This window comes from Schistocerca americana, chromosome 4 (assembly GCF_021461395.2).
Source record: "Schistocerca americana isolate TAMUIC-IGC-003095 chromosome 4, iqSchAmer2.1, whole genome shotgun sequence".
In the NCBI taxonomy this organism is placed as follows: domain Eukaryota; kingdom Metazoa; phylum Arthropoda; class Insecta; order Orthoptera; family Acrididae; genus Schistocerca; species Schistocerca americana.
In genome coordinates, this window is record NC_060122.1 from 108443315 (window position 1) to 108467216 (window position 23902).

General features: G+C 37.1%; 1 protein-coding gene across 1 annotated transcript in view; it reads left to right on the top strand.

Annotated features, from left to right (window-relative positions):
- LOC124613288 (protein kinase domain-containing protein ppk32) overlaps positions 1 to 23902 on the top strand; it is a 717316-nt gene that overhangs the window by 599713 nt on the left and 93701 nt on the right. Inside the window, exon 14 of the mRNA XM_047141982.1 lies at positions 19409 to 19665. Coding sequence (XP_046997938.1) covers positions 19409 to 19665 — 257 coding nt within the window. The remainder of the gene's footprint in view (positions 1 to 19408; positions 19666 to 23902) is intronic.

The window sequence follows — 23902 nt, forward strand, 5'->3', positions numbered from 1 at the left end:
AATGAAAGAGGAAGCCGCCTGGTAGAATTTTGCGCAGAGCACAACTGAATCATAGCTAACACTTGGTTCAAGAATCATAACAGAAGGTTGTATACGTGGAAGAAGCCTGGAGATACTGACAGATTTCAGATAGATTATATATTGGTAAGACAGAGATTTAGGAGCCAGGTTTTAAATTGTAAGACATTTCCAGGGGCAGATGTGGACTCTGACCACAATCTATTGGTTATGAACTGTAGATTAAAACTGAAGAAACTGCAAAAAGGTGGGAATTTAAGGTGATGGGACCTAGATAAACTGACTAAACCAGAGGTTGTACAGAGTTTCAGGGAGAGCATAAGGAAACAAATGGCAGGAATGGGGGAAAGAAATACAGTAGAAGAAGAATGGGTAGCTTTGAGGGGTGAAATAGTGAAGGCAGCAGACGATCAGGTAGGTAAAAAGACGAGGGCTAGTAGAAATCCTCGGTAACAGAAGAAATATTGAATTTAATTGATGAAAGGAGAAAATATAAAAATGCAGTAAATGAACCAGGCAAAAAGGAATACAAACGTCTCAAAAATGAGATCGACAGGAAGTGCAAAATGGCTAAGCAGGAATGGCTAGAGGATAAATGTAAGGATGTAGATGCTTATCTCACTAGGGGTAAGTTAGATACTGCCTACAGGAAAATTAAAGAGACCTTTGGAGAAAAGAGAACCACTTGTATGAACATCAAGAGCTCAGATGGAAACCCTGTTCTAAGCAAAGAAGGGAAGGCAGAAAGGTGGAAGGAGTATATAGAGGGTCTACACAAGGACGATGTATTTGAGGACAATATTATGGAAATGGAAGAGGATGTAGATGAAGATGAAATGGGAGATATGACACTGCGTGAACAGTTTGACAGAGCACTGAAAGACCTGAGTCGAAACAAGGCCCCGGGAGTAGATAACATTCCATTAGAACTACTGGCGGCCTTGGGAGAGCCAGTCCTGACAAAACTCTACTATCTGGTGAGCAAGATGTATGAGACAGGCGAAATACCCTCAGACTCCAAGAATAATATAATAATTCCAATCCCAAAGAAAGCAGGCGTTGACAGATGTGAAAATTACTGAACTATCAGTTTAATAAGTCACGGCTGCAAAATACTAACGCGAATTCCTTACAGACGAATGGTAAAACTGGTAGAAGCTGACCTAGGGGAAGATCAGTTTGGATTCCGTAGAAATACTGGAACATGTGAGGCAATACTGACCCTACGACTTATCTTAGAAGAAAGATTAAGGGAAGGCAAACCTACGTTTCCAGCATTTGTAGTCTTAGAGAAAGCTTTTGACAATGTTGACTGGAATACTCTCTTTCGAATTCTGAAGGTGGCAGGGATAAAATACAGGGACTGAAAGGCTATTTACAATTTGTATAGAAACCAAATGGCAGTTATAAGAGTTGAGGGGCATAAAAGGGAAGCAGTGGTTGGGAAGGGAGTGAGACAGGGTTGTAGCCTCTCCCCGATGTTATTCAATCTGTATGTTGAGCAAGCAGTGTAGGAAACAAAAGAAAAATTCGGAGTAGGTATTAAAATCCATGGAGAAGAAATAAAGACTTTGAGGTTCACCAATGACATTGTAATTCTGTCAGAGACAGCAAAGGACTTGGAAGAGCAGTTGAACGGAATGGATAGTGTCTTGAAAGGAGGATATAAGATGAACATCAACAAAAGCAAAATGAGGATAATGGAATGTATTCGAATTAAGTCTGGTGATGCTGAGGGAATTAGATTAGGAAATGAGACACTTAAAGTAGTAAATGAGTTTTGCTATTTGCGGAGCAAAATAACTGATGGTGGTCGAAGTAGAGAGGATACAAATGTAGACTGGCAATGGGAAGGAAAGCGTTTCTGAAGAAGAGAAATTTGTTAACATCGAGTATAGATTTAAGTGTCAGGAAGTCGTTTCTGAAAGTATTTGTATGGATGTAGCCATGTATGGAAGTGAAACATGGACAATAAATAGTTTAGACAAGAAGAGAATAGAAGCTTTCAAAATGTGGTGCTACAGAAGAATGCTGAAGATTAGATGGGTAGGTCACATAACTAATGAGGAGGTGTTGAATAGGATTGGGGAGAAGAGAAGTTTGTGGCACAACTTGACTAGAAGAAGGGATCGGTTGGTAGGACATGTTTTGAGGCATCAAGGGATCACCAATTTAGTATTGGAGGGCAGCGTGGAGGGTAAAAATTGTAGAGGGAGACCAAGAGATGAATACACTAAGCAGATTCAGAAGGATGTAGGTTGCAGTAGGTACTGGGAGATGAAGAATCTTGCACATGATAGAGTAGCATGAAGAGCTGCATCAAACCAGTCTCAGGACTGAAGACCACAACAACAACAACAACCTCCCTGAAAACTCCTTACCAACACTCCACCAAAACCAGAGTAAACCCATTCCAGTAACATCATTGTAAACCTTTCCACACCAAAGTTCTCAGCCTCACAGAAGTTTTAGTCCTATCCAAAGACCTCACCTTTAGTCCCAGAACCAAATTTAACCATGTTGGACTTGTCAAAGACCTGTTCTCCTTCTCCTGATTCCTGTCATGGAAACACTTCTTTGCCACCAATCCCTCCATCCAAAGCCAGCTATACACAACCTCAGATAGAATATTCTGGATAAATACAGGTAAACAGAGTCATAGTTAGCTTTGAATGATGACACAGTCCAGTAGCTTGAGGACCAAAATCAGTGTATGAAATCAGACATGTATACATCTTGTTATATTGTCTATACTAGTAAATGTCTTTCACCCTATCTGCTGATTTTCCCTACAAACAAACCTACTTTCATAAAAACCTAGAAGATTCATTCACAGCTGATAAAAAAATCATACTGATTTAAAGTTACATAATATATTGAGGAGTCAACACCTCTAATTGAAGAAACATACATTTATGTTAAATAATACTGTTTTTCGTAGTCTTGGTCAACAATTTACAAATCTCAGTCACATCACTGATTTAGTTAACAAATGCTAGAGTACCTTACCCAGCACCTATGATCTCTTGTAATTCGACTGGTCTAGCAGGGTACAACCGTGCAGCAGTGTGGGGAGTGGATGCCCCCACATCTCTTAGTTTCCTCCCTAGTGTTCTCACCACATGCTCCAGCAAATGGGTAATTCACTGTCTCGCATTCACATCAAAATCCTGAAACATTGTTTTGTGTACTAAATATGCTGTTCAATACCTTCTTCATATCACACAAGATATGCTCTCCCTATTCATTTTTCAAAGTCAGTTATATGGGATTTATGTCAAGTATGATTAAAAAGTGTTCACATATGCAACATTAATAAACAGAGTTAAATGCAATGAAATAAAATGAACTAACAAGGTGATACAGATATACCAAGATACTATCCCCAATTTTTATAGTACAAATTAAGAACATTGTCCCATTTCAGAATTGTAAAAGGATCTACTCATTTAGTCTCAAGGCACATATGTATCAAATTCTGAAGCACAAATCCATTACCAAACATAATTATATAATGTATCATAGATTTTAACTCAGTCAATAGACAAGACAAAACTTTAGAAATCAGATCATCTTGCATACTAAACTGATGACAAGCTAAACACAATTATATAGTTTCATGAATCTACAAATAGATTTAAACTCAGTCAATGGATAAGATAGAACTCTAAAGATCACATCACCTTACATACTGAATTCATGCCAATGGAAAAAGAACAAACAAACAAAACAAAAAATTAGATACTTCATGTAAAATATCACTTTCAATTTCATGAAATGCTACATCTGCACTGTTTTTGCAAGGTTTTATCAACTTTGCTGGTATCATAGAATTACTTTGGTTACTCATATTTTCACGTAAAGATTGAACACAATGAATGGATTCCATAGCACAACTAACATCATGTATTACAGAAGGAACACAAAATATGTTACTGTCAAAATTACACTTCCTACTTAGATCTTCGTTCACTTCATTCTACCAATTTTGATACAAATTTTGACTAGCCATAGCTAACTTATTCCAGAATGCACATTTATATATGTTATCATCAATCTGGTCCCAAACAAATTGCAAAAAGCTTTCAGCTTCGTTCTCTAGTTTACAGGTAACTCACCTTTACTGTTTGGATCATCACTCTGCATGACCTTAATGAAAAACTGCTTTGACTGGACTGGTATACCATGACTCTTACTTACATCATCACACACATCACTTACCTTATCTGTATTCGCAAGCAACTCTGAAACTTCATTATTCTTAAACTCCACAACTACCTGATACTCATCATTATCATCATCACATTCTTCCAAACTTACTTCATCAACAACATCATTAACAACACAAGTCTCATCACCATCTAAGTCACACACCTCACCTACATTCATTTGCAGTAAGCTACCAGTTTCAGACTTACGAACCCCAGTTATATCTCTACATCAAAAATACTGCCTAATTCAGATCCAATACAGTCATCACCTGTTTTACATACATCAATAACACTGTTTTCTGACCAAGGGAAAAAATCATTAGTACATACAACATAAAAATTCTCATTACTCTCACATTCTAGTTCGGTGATTGGTACGTACATCACTATAATTACACATAATATCCAAAAACTTTTAATTAAAACATAAATGAGAAATCCAATGCTCCTTCTTTTCAACTTCAGATATCTGTGCCACATTATTAACACTGTTATTATTATCTAATTGCAAGTGTAATTTGGGGGTACTGTGGTTGTTGTGTTTCCTGCCCCAAAACTGTGGAGCTTCATTGCCGTTTCCCAAATAGTTACCTCTATGATTGTTTCTCCTATTAAATTGCCCATGGTTACCCCCTTTATTCCCATTCTGGTGATATTCAAAATTTCTTTATCTATTACCATTTTGACCCTGATATAAATTATCATTATCTCTGTTTCTGTAGTTATTACCATTGTGATCTCTATCATTCTGATTGTTATGGTACATGCTTCTTTATACTGCTCTATCCAGCCTGTCAACATATCGTAAAAATTGTTCAAGACAATCATCAGGTCTGTGTACTAAATCCTACTACAACCTTTCTGGTAATCTCCTTTTTAGTGCATCAGTCAATGTCATTTCACCAAATGGTTTGTCAAGGTGTGTTAATTTCTTAAGTTGGTTCTTACAAAACTCTTTCAAAGTACCATCCCTATTATATTCAAAAATTCACTTTTAATTCTCCCCTGTTCAGCTTCCAACCAACTTTTTTCGAAACTTTGATACATTTCCCACTGACCTAAATTTAGATTTACCCAAGGCAGAGCTTCACCTTCAAGACATCTTTTAACAAATTTAATTTCTTGATTGTCACTCATACCTGTCACAAAACTATCTCTACAGTGGTGCAGAAAATCCACTGGATGTATATTGTCTGATGGAAGACTTTTGATTGAAATGTTGGACCACACAATACCATTTTTTGAATACAGATTTTTGTGAATCCAATTTTCCTAAACTGCTGAAATTTTTTTATCTAAAACATTTACATTAGTTTACATACTGTTTTCAACATTAAAATTTTTTTTGATCCAAACTACTCAAGTTCTGTTCCATTTTTTTCTGCTACAGCCTTCTTTTCAACTCTGGCATCATTAACATTCTTTGTCTGTCATGCAGATTCACTTGCTAGATTATTTTCCAAAACAGTACATTTATTTTCTAAGACATCAACTTTTTCATTCACACCTTTTTATTCCTCTGACAAGCCATTTTTTAGCTCTGAAACCTGATTACTAAGTCGGTATATCTGACATTGTACCCCATCCATTTTACTATTGTTTTCAGTTTTTAGGTATCTTAATTGTCCTTGTAGTGAAGTACATTTGCTGTCATTGTCCGTCCTTATTTCAGTTATCTGCTCATTAACTGCAGTAAATTTGCTATTGTTATCTGTTTTCATTTAGTTAACTGATCATCAACAGAACTAAATTTGCTATTTTTATCCATCTTCATTTCCTCTAGTTTTGCCAAAATCAACTGCAAAATATTTTTATTGTTTCTTTGCTGACTACACATTCACTTTGTTCAAACACGTCCTGGCTGGGTCCTACAGCTTTCACGTCATCACTGGTACCTCTAAAAAAAAAAAAAATAATTTCATAACTAATTTGTACTTATCTTTGCTTTTTGATATCCTTTGTCATAGTTGTAAAGTCCTCTAGCAATTCATCTGTTCTGTCATTGTTGATAGTATCTCGTCACTGTTGATACAACTTTGTCAGGAAGTCCCTGGGTCTTCTTTTTTCACGTGATTGGGACTTCATTTATATATAAACTGCAAATGGCACAACTCACTGTCCCTTCTTCTTCTGCAATAGACAAGACTTCATTATCAGTTAACTGATCCCAGATGAGCCCCCAATTGTAATCTTACCGTCCCACACATCACCAGTAAATTTTTCAGTCTCTTCCGAGAGATTAATTGCTTGGTTTCAAATGCTTTGAGAGGAGTAAGATGTACAAAATACTTTTTTTCTTATCTTCATTTTCTCGTTGTTGGCTGCAGTACATCTAGGGGTAGATTCTTGAGGCTGACATTTTTAACTTTGTGGGTTCCAGATGATTAGATAAATATTAAGAATGCCTGTTGCATGAATTCTGATTGCACCTTTTTTTCACTTTCTTCTATATCACACTGACTTTACAATCTCCACTTTAGAACACAAACTGACATTGTTATTGCCAAACATAAAAATACATCTTATTCCATCAGAGGCATGCCCAGTACCCTTAACTCATGCTGTGGTACTAACAATATTCCAAAGAGTTTACAAAACAAAAGAGTTTACAGACTTTCTTGACAAAAGAAGGATCTTCACCAAGTTATATCCTTATTTTGTAAATGAATCCAGAAGTAAATTTAATAGTTAGCATAAGATTGCATAATTAATAATAGGAATTTTAAGTATACCAGATATTTCAATATTTTATATATTCTTAAAGAAGAGTTCATACATATTGATTGTAATAAAGTAATTTATTTTTTTACATTTTGGCCTGAAATAAAATGTATCGTATACAAAATCAAGTGAAATTCTTATAGTTAAACAGCTGAGATAATTTTAACCTATACAAGATTCGAAAATATTCCTGGTATCGTCTATTTCTATAAAAAAAAGATGATGATAGAGGAGAGCGTCCTACTGTACAATTTATACACCAAGCTGGTAAAAGTCTTGGGATAGCAATATGGGCAGTGCATTGGCAGAGCCATCATTTGTACGCAGGTGATTCATGTGTCCTATGTGATTATGGCTTCATGGCAGGAATTAATAGACTTTTAATGTTGAATCGTAGTTGGAGATAGATGCATGGGACATTCCATTGTGGCAGTCATTGGGGAAGTCATTATTCTGATGTCCACAGTGTCAAGAGTGTGCTGAAAATACCAATTTCCGGCATTAACTCTCACCAAGGACAACATAGAACCTGATGGCCTTCACTTAACGACTGAGAGTAGTGGTGTTTGCGTAGAATTGTCAGTGGTACCAGACAAGCAGCACTGCACGAAATAACCATGGATATCAATGTGGGATGTATGAAAAACGGACCCATTAGGACAGTGAAGTGAAATATGGTGTTAATGATCTATGGCAGCAGACAAATGATGTGAGTGCGTTTGCTAATAGTAAGACTCCACTTGCAACATCTCTCCTGCACTCGTGACTATATTGTTTGGACCCTAGATGACTGGAAAACCATGTCCTGGTCAGATGAGTCCCAATTTCAGTTGGTAAGAACTGATGGTAGGTTTTGAGTGTGGCACAGACCCCATGAGTCCATAGACCCCAGTTGTCAACAAGGCACTGTGCAAGCTGGTAGTGGCTCCGTAACACTGTAAGCTCTACTTACATTGAATGGACTCAATTTTCTGATTCATCTGAACTGAACATTGACTGGAAGTAGTTATGTTTGTCAACTTGGAGACCACTTGCAGCCATTCATGGACTCCATGATCCCAAACAACAATGTAATTTTTATGGATGAGTATGTACCATGTCACTGAGCCACAACTGTTCATGAGCGGTTTGGAGAATGTTCTGGACAATTTGAGCAAATGATTTGACCACCCAGATTACCTGATATGAATCCCATTGAACATTTATGGGACATAATCAAGACATTAGTTCATGCACAAAATCCTGTGCCGCCAACACTTTTGCCATTAAGAGTAGCTATAGTGCCAGAAGGCTCGGTATTTCTGCAGGGGACTTGTTGAGTCAATGCTGTATCATGCAAGGTAAAAGGAGGTCTGCCATGATATTAGAGGTTATCTCATTTCTTGTGTCACCTCAGTGTACATTTTTATGTATATATATCTAAAAACAAAGATGTAGTTGTAAGTCACTACATCTTTGTTTTTAGATATATTTTTCCTACGTGGAATGTTTCCCTCTATTATAACCATATTTTTATGTATATATGTACATACATATGTTCCACATCTCTTCTAGGCCGCTAGATCAATTTCAAATAATCGTGGTACACATATCATTTACTACCTGGGAAGAATCACTGTGGAGGTAAGAAACACCTATGTGTCAAAGGTGTGTGTGTGCGTGTGTGTGTGGGGCGGGGGGAGGGGGGAGGGGGGAAGGCGGGGGGGGGGGGGGGGGGGAGAAAAAGCAATGTAGCTACGGCATGAGAATACCCATAATTTGCTCATCCATTATTTGAGAATGAGAGACTTGGAGATTTGCAAAAAACTTTACACGCAGTTTCAAATCTTTACAAACGTTTTTCATACTGACAGCCCCATATAATTATGAAAGTAAAAAGGTTTTTTATTTACTACATTGTCGCTGTTCATGCAGTAAAACTGCCACATGAAGCAAGACATTTATTACTTTTTTACTAGCAACAGTATGAATGACACATTTTTCTGACAGCATTCACTGAATTTAAATTACATCATTTGCAACAATTAGTTTGGGGGATATGACAAACACGGAATGGATGTAAAACTACTGCATCATGCAAGAGGCTTAAATCCATTATTTCATTGCTACTTATTCCATTTGCAAGAGCTTTTGCCGACAGTATCCACATTTTCCATTGAAAGTACTTACAAAAATATAGCATTGTACAACACATAGTTCAAAAGATATGATATCATAAACACTGAGATACATGAGAAACTGCTGCATCATACATGACATTTTAATTTACTATTTCTTTACTACTAATTCTATTCAAACACGTTTTGCTGACAGTAGCCACATATACCTCTGGATGTACCTGCAAAATTATATGACTGCACAGCACATAGTTCAGGAGATACAATGCCATAAAAGTTGAACTACATCGTAATGAAATTGAAGGGTAAACTTTGCTAGACATACAGGTGAAATAGGTGTACAAAAACATGTGAAATATATTTAATATGTGTGAAATGTATTTTATGTGTGAGAATGAGATCAGTTCACTGAGCACTAGAAATTTTGTTGAAAAAGAATGTTTTGCTGATCCGAGACATGCTGGTTTGGAACGGAAGGTCCACAACTGTATAATATAGAGAAATATTTGATAAATTTTTATTTTATCAGTCACAGTTGCATGAATACACAATTTATTGCTACAGTGGTCACCAGTTACATGCTAACTCACCCACTCTCAAACCACACACCTTGTTGTTTACCATAACTAGTTACACAACTACTTTCACTGAGATCCCTGCCTTCAATACTAGCTTTGATAACTTCTGTTTTCTTCCTTCAATCATTAGCTTTATTATTATATCTAATGTTCGCAAGTTACCCCAAGATTACCTAAGTTTTTGTATACTGTCCACTACATACATTAATTTAAAAACTGCACAGTATAGCTAATCTTGTTTTCAAAGTAAATTTAAATATGACAGAAAACATTAAACATTTAAAAGCTCTCCATTAGCCTTGCCCAAATCATACAAAATTGTTAATCATTTCATATAGAACAGGGTAGTAAATCAGTGATATGAATATAATAGAGGGAAACATTCCACGTGGGAAAAATATATCTAAAAACACAGATGATGTGACTTACCGAACGAAAGTGCTGGCAGGTCGATAGACACACAAACAAACACAAACATACACATGAAATTCAAGCTTTCGCAACAAACTGTTGCCTCATCAGAAAAGAGGGAAGGAGAGGGAAAGACGAAAGGATGTGGGTTTTAAGGGAGAGGGTAAGGAGTCATTCCAATCCCGGGAGCGGAAAGACTTACCTTAGGGGGAAAAAAGGAGTATACACTCGCACACACACACATATCCATCCGCACATACACAGACACAAGCAGACATGGATATGTGTGTGTGTCCGAGTGTATACCCCTTTTTTCCTCCTAAGGTAAGTCTTTCCGCTCCCGGGATTGGAATGACTCCTTACCCTCTCCCTTAAAACCCACATCCTTTCGTCTTTCCCTCTCCTTCCCTCTTTCCTGATGAGGCAACAGTTTGTTGCGAAAGCTTGAATTTCATGTGTATGTTTGTGTCTGTTTGTGTGTCTATCGACCTGCCAGCACTTTCATTCGGTAAGTCACATCATCTGTGTTTTTAGATATATTTTTCCCACAGGGTAGTAAATCATTTAGATAGTACTCAACAAAATCATTAAAGTGTACTATATGACCTAGATCCATGCACTACCCACTGATATAGAATCATGCACTACCCACACCATAGCAAAAGGAAGAAAGTAACTTGTTCTCTTACGAACATAAATTGGCATACTACACTATACCTCACTGCTATCCAGTGATGTTAGACGGCTTCTTTCATTTCTTACTCTCCACACTCTGTGGCACTTTACTCTCATATTGTACTGTTAATCTTCTCTTTAAAATTGCTTTCATACTAAAATGACATCACCTCTGAACAAAAATTGATATGGCTTTACTTTCACCGATTATGGTTACTCTCTCTCACTTGAAACAAGTGTCAGCTCAAAATAACAACATTTTTCATTAAAAACAAGCATTCCATACAAAATAGCTACACCACTCAATAGCATTGTTACAGTATTGCTTCAAAATAAGTTTGTGTAATTTCTTATCAGTGACTGAAATATGTGCGTGAAAATTACAAAATTTTCAGGTACTTTGACCAGCAGTTAAGCTGTAACTGAGTGTGAAACCTTAATAATCTTTGAAAAACAGATACAGTTTTGAAAAATTCAGATACTTCTTTCCATATAAATCCTTTGAAGTGACAGATTCCAAACAGTTATCAATAACTAAGGTTGGAAGTTCATCTATTTTTGATTGTTCAGGTCAGAATTTCTCTTTCGCAGCAGGAAAACATTTTATTTGATATTAGTTTTAACATTAGTGGTACAAGTTTTGAAATTTTCATCTATATTTTTGATTTCAGCATAACTATTTTCATTGTTAATTTGGACTCGTTTCTGCCTGCTCTAATTATTTCTATTATTCATTTAAGTTCACTACTCAGTTAAGATTCTACTTCCGCCACACTCATTTCTACAGCCAAAACTCTGGTCTCCAAACCCCCTACTTTCTCTCCAAGATTATGAGTCTGTTTGCCAATAGCTGTTCAAAGATTGCAACTTTCTAGTCTGTAGACAGTTGGAGATTAGCAACTGACTAATTGACACTCATAAGTGATTGTCCCATATTTTGAAATTGTCTCTGATTTTCGATTAAACTCTGTTTAAAAAATTGTACTATTCCCACTAACATAATTTTTACATCATCATGCCTCTGCTCTATTAATTCAAACATTTCATCTTCTTGTTTAATTGTTTTGTCTAAGTTTCCCATGTCAGCTAAATCTTCACCCCCACCCGCTCCTACTTCCAACTTTGGCTCTGTATTGGTCATTTTTACTACATTTCTTTTCTTCACGACACAATAAACCAAATAAAACACTTTATTGTAAAAGAAATTTATTTCTTATCCCCACAAGTCTGTATATGCTTTTCCTGTCACCAGTTTAATACCAGTCCCTAATTACCCTCCAGGATACAGGTCATTTATTAAAATGTATTTTTTGGAATTTCCAGCCCCATACACATTGTTATCTTTATTGAGTCTGTTACTGCAACATTTTATTGCATTAATACACACAGTATTAATATACTAACAAGCCCATATTCTTATATCTTATAACATGAAAAATAATAAAAAATTCAAAATGTTTTTTCCAAAACTCATTTTTTTACAGTGATCTGGTTTAGATGAAATATTCCTTAATTTCTTAAACAATAAGGAATAGAGGCAACAAGTTTCATTTATCTCATTTCCTTGACAATGAATACATTTTCTTCCCTTTGTCAGCACAGTAGACTTGAGGTTCCTAAGATTCCTGATGGATGCAGAAAGATATTGGTTCTTTAGCAGCAGAATTTCTTAACAACAATAATAAAAGTCACAGGTGTTCATTTTCACAAATATCACATTTACTCCAAGCTTTCAAATAATTATTCTTCAAATAAAATAGTTACAGGCACAATGCAGCATGTACGTGATATAAAACCAAGTTTCACATCATATTTTTCCTGCCGACCGTATACAACGACAACCTCACACAATACACTAAGAAGGATAGAGATTCTTTACACACCAAAGTGATTCCTTCACATAACAAATTAATTACTTATCTATAATCTTATCTCTGAAGTTGATGTGAAAGTTTATAATTAACCATTTTAATGTCGATGACTTCAAATGGAAATAAAACTGCATAAGTAAGTTTCAAAATAAATCCAGTATTGTGAAAAACAATCAAGTTATTTGAAGTGCCTGACATATTATTAAAATGATACAAAATGTGAAATAATTATTTTAAATTTGTTTGTATCATATAATAAATGCTTGCAGTGTATCGAGTAATCCTCTCTTTATCTGTATCTATAAGTACTACACATAGCAAATGACGAACCATTGATCACTTCCATTGCATTATGTCAAGCAGACCATAGTCTGGTTTTTCACTCACGCTAAGACAAATAAATGGAATAGGAGCAACAGACGAAGTCACTATTCTACCACTCATTCTGGGCCTCCTCACTCTAACTTTGATCCTATTGCTCACCTCTAGTCAGTCAGAATGTTCCTTGTTCTTCGACTGTATGTGTGGACAATCTTGTTTAAAATGGCCAGGGCTCCTACTTCTAAAACACCTACATGGCATCCTGTTATCTGTAAGGTAGCCTTTGAATCCCATATCCCAGTCTCTGTCTTTCATTTCATGTCCATATAACAGACAGTACCAAACTGTGATTAATACATTTCATAAATCTTCAAATGACTGTGGTCTCAACACAGACAATACCATACCTTGCACCTCATATTACACATATAACTCTGCTAATGGCTCTCCTGTTTGTTGTACCCTCAAATACAGCTTTTGTACAAATTCCTGCAGAGCCCAGGTGGGGTGTATCAGTTCCTCACTCAAATACTCCTAGAATTCAGTGAGATTACATAGTGCCACCCTTGCTATATTAACATAATGCATTAACTGCTCTGTACACTTTGTACATAGAAGATTTAAATCTGTTGTTCTCCAAAGTCACTATTTTCACCTTAGTCCTGTAATTTGACTTGGAACCACAGCAGAAACCGTACCTGCCTTAAGGCATTGATCAACAATTTTCTACCTTCCTTGTAACAACTGAGTACAGGATTTGGTAGCTTACCAAAATATCACTGCACTCTTGGTCTGTTGTGCTCCCTTTCTGCCTATCAACAACTCTCCTCCCCATCTAACTACAATATTCAGTTTACCCTCTGTGACTTCCAAGCAGTTCACTTCTAATTCTTCCCCTAAATTTGAAGCAAACATTTCCTCAGCAGATACTGAGAAGGCAGAGGTTTGTTCCTGTAAGTGGTTTATATGTTTACCAACTTTGTCACTTTCTTTGATCCAATCCAATGTCAACTGCATAGTTGCAATGGCTAAAATTGAAAAACCACACTAAAACTGCCATCACCTATTGTAATGCCATTGCTCTATCTAGCAGCAATCCATTTCAGTTTGGTCCCAGGAGTCATATTGCCCTTGAGTGCTTCACTACTCCACAGAGTGTGAAGTTCAGTCTTGCCTAGCAGATAATGGTGGAACAGTGACATGTTCATTGTTGCACAAACCTATCATGTTAACAGTATTTACATCAAAGAAACCTGGTATATTTTTAAATGGGTTTTCAGCCAACCAGCTACACAACTTATTTTGAAATAAATTCCAAGGCTTGGACCAATCTGAGGGTAATAATTTATTAAAGGATTTTAGTAAACTGACCAGAGTGAATGGTGGTTTGAAATACAATTTGTCTCTAGGGTTCAGTCAGTGAATATCTCCTCTCACATGAAATTCTTTTACATTCAGTTTAACGTGTAGCAATGAGATATATATCATTTGACTGTTTGTATTTTATGTTCTCTTAATAAAGGTAAACAGTGATCTTGGTTCAGTGCTAAACAATTTTTTTTTTAATTTTTTTTTATTTCTGTAGTCGTGGATGACTATTGCACTTTCAGGCAGTTTCATTCATGGTGCGCCTGTGGGCACATCGAAAAATGGCAGGAGCTGCCATTGTATCAAGTCTCCATATCAAACCATATTACTGCGCTAATTCGGTACAACTGACTGGCATGTATTTTACTGCTGTGACTTGTGTCATCAAGTGTCACATGACTTTGTGGTATAAGTTCTACACCATTTACAATACTTCAAAGTGAACAGTAAGCTCTTTTAGGGGAGTGACATATTTGCCCACTGTGATTATGTGTTGGCGCATCTGTTGGCACATATCCTCATATTGCCTTCATTATTGTTTTTATATCTACCATTCATAAACAGTCTGCCAACCATTTCAGATTACTTAAGTTGATGAGCCTGAACTAATGTGACTTTCAAACCAGTATGGTACAATGCTGATCCCTACAAATGTGCAAAATTTTACAAAATCTGTAACCTTATAATGTCATTACTGTGTTTTATGGACTTCAATACGCCCTTTTTTCTTCGAAAAATTGCCTCCAAAATTCAGGTGCATCTTATATTCAAAATTAATATAAAAATGTAACTTGTGTGATTTAAAATTCCTGCCAGTTTTAAAAATGGCCAAATATTTGATGCTGTGGGGAACTCATCTCTACCTGGAAACATTGAATTCAACTGGCAGCACAGTACTGACATGACAAACATAAGTTGTGGGGGGATTCACAACATTGCTAACACTGCCTTACTTGTGCCCAACCATCACAGACCCAGAACACTGTCTAGCCCATGATATGTCATTGCAGTCTATGGTGCCAGTGAACTTCAATTGAAAGTGATTTGTGTTATTGTTAACAGAACAATATCTTTGTTAACAGCTAGTTTCATAATGGAAAAAAACGAAAGGTATTCATAAGATGCAGGCTATAAACTGAAAGTAATGGCATATGTAGACGAACATTGAAACAGAGGGGCTGGGTGGCTTTTCAGCCCTCTACCAACAGAAAAACCATTCACAATTGGCAGGCTAGTAAAGAAGAATTGAAAAAAAATATGGAAGATTAAATGTGCAAACAGAGGACTGAACACAAAATGGCCAAAACTAGAAGATGATGTATTGAAATGGATTGAAAGACACCATCAAAATGGCATTGGAATTAATACAAAAATGATTCAAATACAATTTGCAAACTAGTGCTGCAATGGTACTTAACAGGTTTTAAGGGTGGAGTTGGTTGGTGCTACAGGTTTATGAAGCATCATGCACTTACCACGCAAACCAAAACCAAAATATCTCAGAAAATGCCACAGGAGTGTGATGAGATAATATTATCCTTCCATTGCTTTATTATTCAACATCAAAAGAAAATCAGTGTGGAACTAACCCAAACAGCAAATATGGGCAAAACTCCTCTGACATGATGTGCCAAGTAACATAAATATTTCCGTGAAAGGTGCTAAAACTGTAACTACAAAAACAAGGGTACATGAAAAAATGCACTGCACTGTTGTCCTCTCATGAGGCACTGACAGTACTAAACATAATCCAATGATCATTTTCAAGCACAAAACAATGCCAAAACCTTCTGAAATACTGCCAGGTGGTGTTGCTTGTGTACATGACAAGGATTGGATGGATGAGGCTGGTATGAAATTATGGATTAACAGAGTGGGGGAGAGAAGTAAAGGTGCTTTATTGAAAAAGAGTTCTCTTCTTGTGCTAGATCAGTTTAGGAGTCATTTGAAAAATTCTGTGAAAGAGAAATTGAGACACATAAATACAAAGCTTGCTGTTACTCTTGGAGGACTTACTTCACAATTGCAACCACTTGATTTCTCAATAAATAAATCATTTACAGTGTGTATGAGAGAGGAATGGAACAAATGGATGATGGATGAAATGCAACATGAATTCATGCCAAAGTGAGCTTTAAAACAACCGACAACCAAACAAGTGTGTCAATGGATAGAACTGTCATGGTGTAGAGTGAGAGAATACATTATTGTTAAATCTTTCAAGGAGTGTGGCATAGTAACCCTCTCAATGGCAGTGAAGACCATCTTATATATGAATAGGACAATGATGATGATGAAGAGGAAGAAGAACAACAACAAGAACAAGAAGTATGAATATTTTCAGGGGCCTTAAAGGTCAGTTTTGTTTTATAAACTAAGAATTTTTTTAGTTTGGTTTTGCAATCCAATAATAAAAATGTTATTTTTGTAAAAAATAGCTTAAAAATTAAGGTGTGTCTTATAGTCCATACAATGTATTAGAATTCCAAGTTGAGATTATCTCGATCATGATCCTGTTCATAAGAACAACACTGTCAGTGCCAGCTATACAGATCATTTTACAATTTTGTGGATTTAACATTCTCTTTCATGAACAACTATATGATTCAGAGTGATAATGTCAAGCCATACCTTTCACTTGGTCTCAATGAAATTGTACAGCAGAGAGGTTGGAAAATCATAGAAAAGTTGACCATTAGACCCTTTCAGTGCTTGTATCTTGTTCTGTAATACTGTTCAGTGTGGTCATCTTAACAGTATGCTATTGACAGATGAGTGGTTGTTATTTGATGTTTATATTCTAAAATTTTCACTACTGCAATAATTTCTTTAAAAATGATTGTAGATATTATTCTTACAGAATGTTTTTAAACAATGAAACTTTTCTCAAAGATAATTCAGTTCCATAACACTTGCACTGAATCAAAATACGTAATATTTTATGCATTTAGTACTCAACAGCTATTGCATAACACATGAATTGTATAATTTTTGTCCATTGTAGTTGGTTGTAGAAGGCTCAAGGAATCAGACATCTACCTTGCTGAGTCACAAGAAATATTGGTGCCCCCTATTTCTGATAAGAAGATCTTGTATACTGGAAGAAAAAAGAATTTTGAACAGCAGTTGCAGTAAATTAAAATTGTATTATTTGTATCCACCACAAAAATATCAATATGTTGTTTTTTATTTCTAAGACTCACAGTATCATAGCCCTACAGCAAAATTAGTTGAATTTAACTGTTTATGAAGCTCAAATATGTATTTGCCAGCTTAATTTCCATCAAAATTCATGAGGATAAATTTGGAACAATTAAAAAATACTTTAAACCAAACTCTGTGTCGAGCAAGCTATCCACTACAAAACAACATAAATCACAGACTTCTAGAGTAAATACTTTCATAAATATGCCCATTCAAGTGAATCGAAGTGACACCACGTCAAAAGAGCCACTATACTGAGTCAGCTATTTATTCATTCACTAAACACATAATAAGATATTTAAATGTCAAAATATCACCAGTTCAGCTCTTCTGTAACTTATCAAAGACATTTTACTGTGTTAATCATAATATTCTATTACAGAAGTTAAATTCTTTAAGGAATATGAAATTCTGCATATGCCTCACTTAGTTCTTATTTAAGAACAGAATGCAGACAGTTACTCAATACTGTTCCAAATAATTAAAGGATGAAGTCTACATCATACAAATGGAGAGAAATTACAATGCAAGCTCTGCAGTGTTCAATCACTGTTCCAGTCTTGTTTGTCCATTATTCAATCACTGTTTCAGTCTTGTTTGGCCATTATGTTGATGATTTACTAGTTTGATCCACTATTTTTTTTTTAATCAGGAGGCAGAATATTACTCCTATTTGTTCATGATACAAGCATTATTGTAACGCAAAGCAAAGAAGCATATGTTTTTGTGCCACAAAGCACGCCCTTGACATAAATTTGTTGCAGAATTTTAGAACTTGTTTTGAGCTCAAATGGAATGAGCTCCTCATAGTCAACCAGCATGAATTCCGAAAACAATGATCATGTGAATCCCAACTCACAGTTTTCTCACATGATAAACTGAAAGCCATGGATCAAGGCAGTCACATAGATGCTTTAGTTTCTGAAAAGCATTTGACTCAGTACAACATCTATGCTTATTACCAAAAGTATGATTCTGTGGAATATCAAGCAAAATTTGTGAGTGGATTTTTTGGTAAGGAGGACACAACATGTTACATTGGGTGAGATGTAGAAGTAATTTCAGGTGTGCCCAAGAGAAGTGTGTTGAGACTCTTGCTGTTCATTTTGTATATTTATTACAATGTGGACAATATTAATAGTAATTAAGGCTTTTTGCAGATGATGCATTAATGGAATACTGTCTGAAAGAAGCTGCATACATTGTCCAACTCATACAAATATCTGGGTGGAACAGTTTGTGGGGTTATGAAACTGAATGATCATGGACAAGAAGTTATTGGTAAGGCATGTGGTTGACTGCAGTTCATTTGTAAAATAGTAGGGAAATGTAAAGAGTCTACAAAAGAGACTGCATACAAAACATTTATGCAACCCATTGTACAATACTGTTCAAGTGTGTGGGACCTGTACCAAATAGGACTAACAGGGGATAGAGAATGGATACAAAAAGGAGCAGCACAAATGGCCCATAGGTTTGTTTGACCCTTGGAAGAGTGTCATGAAGATGCTGAAAGAACTGAACTGGCAGACTCGTGAAGAAAGACAAAAACTATCCTCTGAAAACCTATTTAGAAAGGTTTTGAGCCAACTTTAAGTGATGAATCTAGGAATATATTACAATATATTACAATATTGTACCCATAGGGATTGTGAATACAGTATTAGATTAATTACAGCACACACAAAGGCATTTAAGCAATACTTGTCCCTGCACTCCATACATGAATGGACTGGGGAAAAGTCCTAATAGCTGGTACATTGAGATGTACCCTCCACCAAGCAATTCAGAGTGGTTTACATTTTACAGATATAGATGTAGATATTTTCTGTTCCAGGTCCACCCCTACCCTTTAAAAATGCTTATAAACAAAACTGTCTACCTCTGACTTTGGCAAAATGTACTGTGTGCAGACTCAGGTGTGCTAGGTGGCTGGTGGTTTGGTGCATCACCATCGTCACCAGACAGCAACTTCCTGCGCGTACATAATGCCTTCCCCAACCGGCGGCTGTCGGACAATGCACTCATGATGCCACCCAAGATCCGCGTGGCACCTAGCTGCGCCTCGTCGCCTGGTGGCACGCCTGGCGGTGGCCTGCCCGTGCGCCGGCATTCCAGCATTGGCCCACAGGAGCGGCGTGGGTCTGCTGTCAACCTGTCGCCACCAACGGTCAGTCGCCGCTTCAGACTCTGCTGCTCTCATCACTGTCGCATCACACTTATTCAAAAATTTTCTGGACTTCCAGCCATATCACGTGGTTCAAACTAACAGAGCTTGCGGCTTTCTACCCCGCATGCCATTGCAGCTTACTACACCACATCTCCTGTTTGCCATGTTATCACTGCTGCCTTGTCAATCAAAATATAGTATTATATCTAAAAACAAAGATGCTGTAACTTACCAAACGATAGCGTTGGTATGTTGATAGAGACAAAAAACACATAAACACACACACACACGTTTGTGTGTGTGTGTGTGTGTGTGTGTGTGTGTGTGTGTGTGTGTGTGTGTGTGTGTTTGTGTGTTTTTTGTCTCTATCAACTTACTAATGCTTTCGTTTGGTGAGTTACAGCATTTTTGTTTTTAGATATATTTTTCCCACGTGGAATGTTTCCCTCTATTATATTCAAAATATAGTATTATTCATAAATACCTCTGGGGTTTCAGAAGGCGTCTGCCCAAAAATTAAAAGACACAGAGAGAAGTGATACATATCAGTGGAAGGAGCACCTCTCAAAGTTTCGATTCTTAATACACACTGTGGTGATGTTTCAGATCACATCACTGTCACATCACTGGAGGGAGAAGGGGGGGGGGGGGGCACAGGCATGTAGGAACATGACATCTATAAGAGTGACACATTTTGCATTTTGCGTTCTTGAATTCACTAAATGCAAGCCAGTTGTGACAGTTCAAGGTCAATTTCATACCAGATATCAGGTAAAGGCTCCAACAGACAAAACAGTCAATAGGTAGTACAACACATTCCGTGAAATTGGCTGCTTATATGGAGCAAATAACAGGCGGGCCATGGCAATCGTCATCAGAGAAGGTGAAGTTCGTATGGAAATCATTTATCAGGAGATCAAAGAAACAGATCACAAGTGCAAGCAGAGAACTGAATGCTGACTATATGAGACAATATGCTTTGTTTTTGCTTTTGTAATGACTTGCAGCAGCTACTGTAATGTGAGCTAAAAACTTGGAGAGCTGCACTATCCACTGATACCCTATTTTGTTATTTTCTATATGTCTTGTACTTTTCATGTTGTCTTTTGAAACCCCAGAGCTACTTATGAATAACCCTGTATAAGTCAGTGTTTTTGCTTCTCATCTGCTGCAAACTACAGAGTTTAAACAAAGACCGCCCTTTACAGGCTTCAGCAGTTGACAGATTATTGTGGAGGATTGAAATCTGATGTATCAATGTCTTTCTTTAATATGTCCACCTCTGTAGCTGAGCTGTCAGTGTGTCTGTCATGTGTAGGACATGGGCTGAATTCTTTGTACTGCCAGGGATTTTATCTTTTTTGAGGACTGAAAAGGGGAGCACTCAGCCATGTGAGGCTAACTGAGTAGCTACTAAAATGAGATACAACGCCTGCAAGGTTCAGGGTCCTCTGGTTTTGATAGTGGAGTGACTTCTGTAGTTTTACTCTTTTCCCATCTGTGAGCCCCAGAACATGAGGAATGCTACATTTATTGCTGTTTCTTCAAGCTATCTTCCATAGCCAAGGTCGCTAAAGTAAGGAACGCATGTTGTGATGGTCCGCTTACCTGTTGTCTGACGTTGCACTTGTTCTGCGATAACTTGAAGTTTCATGTCTTGCTGTACCATAAATATATCCAGGAAACTAATGATATGAAGGATATTATCAAATGATTAGACTGAACAAGAAATGAATTTTAAAAGATAGTTATCTCACTTTTTTTTGCAATATACCATAGTTGATGGCCTGTTCCAGTTTTACGGTTTCCAGTTTATACCTCTTCCACTGTGAACGCATAAGAGAGAAAACTCACCCAAACATTAATCATAGTCACAGTATTTGTTAAGTTTCACAGTGGCATAATATGCAGTGACAAAACAATGAAAGTGACAGTGCACATGAAATAATTTGCAGTAAAATGAACAAAATTAATGACATGGTCCAGTAACTAGAAGAACACTTTTAGGCTGTATATTTACTAGTTCACCCAAGATTTTAAGACACAAAGATATTCCTCAGTTTCAGACTATTTACAAATGTATTTGTCATGAATATTATGTTGGGGAGCAGAATGTCCTTTCATGAATACAATGTTAGTATCATGCTATGTAGGCACAGTCTTTCAGTCAAACTAACATAACAGTGTTATCCGAATGCTTGCCTATCACAAAATCTAATGAAATCTGTTACAGAGATATCTATGCACTGGCCAGCTGCAGATAGCCAATTTTGGGAGAGGTTATTTAAAGACAAGTGTAAGAACACGATGTGATTTCTGAAACTACTTAGTGTTTTGAGATTTGGCCAGGTTAGATTTTACTATATATTGAAGGAGGGTCCATGGTTGGCATCCATTTATCAGCTCTGCCAGGCTCTTGTCTCCCACCGGAATGAAATGGTACAAATTCAAAAAAAAATTCTAAAACAGCTTCAGGGGACCTGCCGCATATATTCTTCTGCATCTGAGTTTTAAACATCCCCACCACATGTTCAGTATTACCATTAGACTGAGGATGAAATGGAGGAGTTGTGAGATGATGAACACCAGTAGCCTGACAAAAAGATACAAATTCTCAAAAAATAAATCACAGTATGCACAAGTCCCTCAATTACAAAAATCTTAGAGAGGGCCGAAATAGTGGCCACTGTGCACGCGGATGAACAATGCGCCTTGTGGGAAGATTTGGAACAGTCATTCACTACAATGAGCCAATACTGAAGAGCCCATCAAAATCAATACGTAGACACTTCCACAGATGCTGTGGCATTGGCCAGGGTGAAAAAGATGCTGTCATGACCACATATTGCTGAAAACAGTGAGCATAAGTGAATCAATAAAGCATGTAATGTCTCCGTCTGTGTGTGGTCAGCACACATGCCAGGAGCCAAATCTGAGAGGTGAGTGGTCACCTAATGACTGACATGCAGAAGCCACAGTACATTATGGCATAAGGAAGTAAGAATCTCAACAGGGGAGCAGTATCCTTCACAGTTAACTGTAGAACCCCATCAGATGCAGAAAGGTAGAGCTGGAGGGAGACATAACTATGCAAGAGATCCAAGGCAGGGCCTGGAGGTTTTTCTGACCAGCTGTGCTGCACATAAGAGAGAATCCACTTAGTACAGCATCCACGGCAATGGTCAATCCCATCATGGCACTAGTGATCAGAAAACTACAGACAGCATTCTGCTTCTCAATATCTAAATAGAAACAAAGCAACTCGTCCTTATCGAACATTGGGTCTGGCCCGATTGGAAGGTGAAATAAGGCATCAGCATTGGTGTGTCGCAACATCAGCTGGTAATGGATCTGATAATGATAACAGGAGAAGAAGAGAGCCCACCACTGCAAACAATGTGCTGCCTTGTCCGAAACAGAAGCTGAAGGGTTAAAAATGGCAACTAATAGCTTGTGATCTGGGATTAATGGAACTTAGAGCCATACAAGAAGACGTGAAATTTCTTGAGTGCATACACAATTGCTAAAGCCCCCTTTTCAATCTGAGAATACTGCTGCTGAGGAGGAGTTGAAGTTTTAGAAGCATAAGCACTGAGTCATTCAGATCTGTCCATGTATTTTTGCACCAACAACATGCCAAGACCATTCTGAGTGGCATCTGTAGCCAACATGAGATGCTGACCCAGCTGAAAAGTGGCCAGACACAAGGCAGATTGAAGCTTAGATTTAAGCAAAATGAACACTTGGTCACAAGCTGGGGAGCAAAAAAGGCACAATATAATGCAAAAGTGTGTGCAGGGGTTGAGCAACAGTGGATGCAATCAGTAAAACCATATGGTAGTACGCAACTTTAGCTAGAAATTCCCCTAGTTCCTTAATGGAGGTCAGCTGTGGCAAAGCCGCAATTGTGTCAACATGATGATGCAATGGCTTGACCCCTGTACAAGAAACTACTCAACTGATGGCTGAAAAAATTGAGATTTGGAAAGGTTGCACTTGAGACCCGCAGACTGGAAAAAAGAAAATGACGATCGAGATGGTCGAGGTGGCCTTTGGTGAAAGAACCCAAAACAATGATATCATCTAGGTAATTGATGCAGCCAGGTACAGAGGCTATCAGCTGTTCTAAAAAATGCTGAAAAATTGTGGGCATGCTAGTGACACCAGAAGGCAAGCATTGATATTGGCACAGGCAGAAAGTTGTATTGACAACAAGAAGGCATCTGGTGGCCACGTC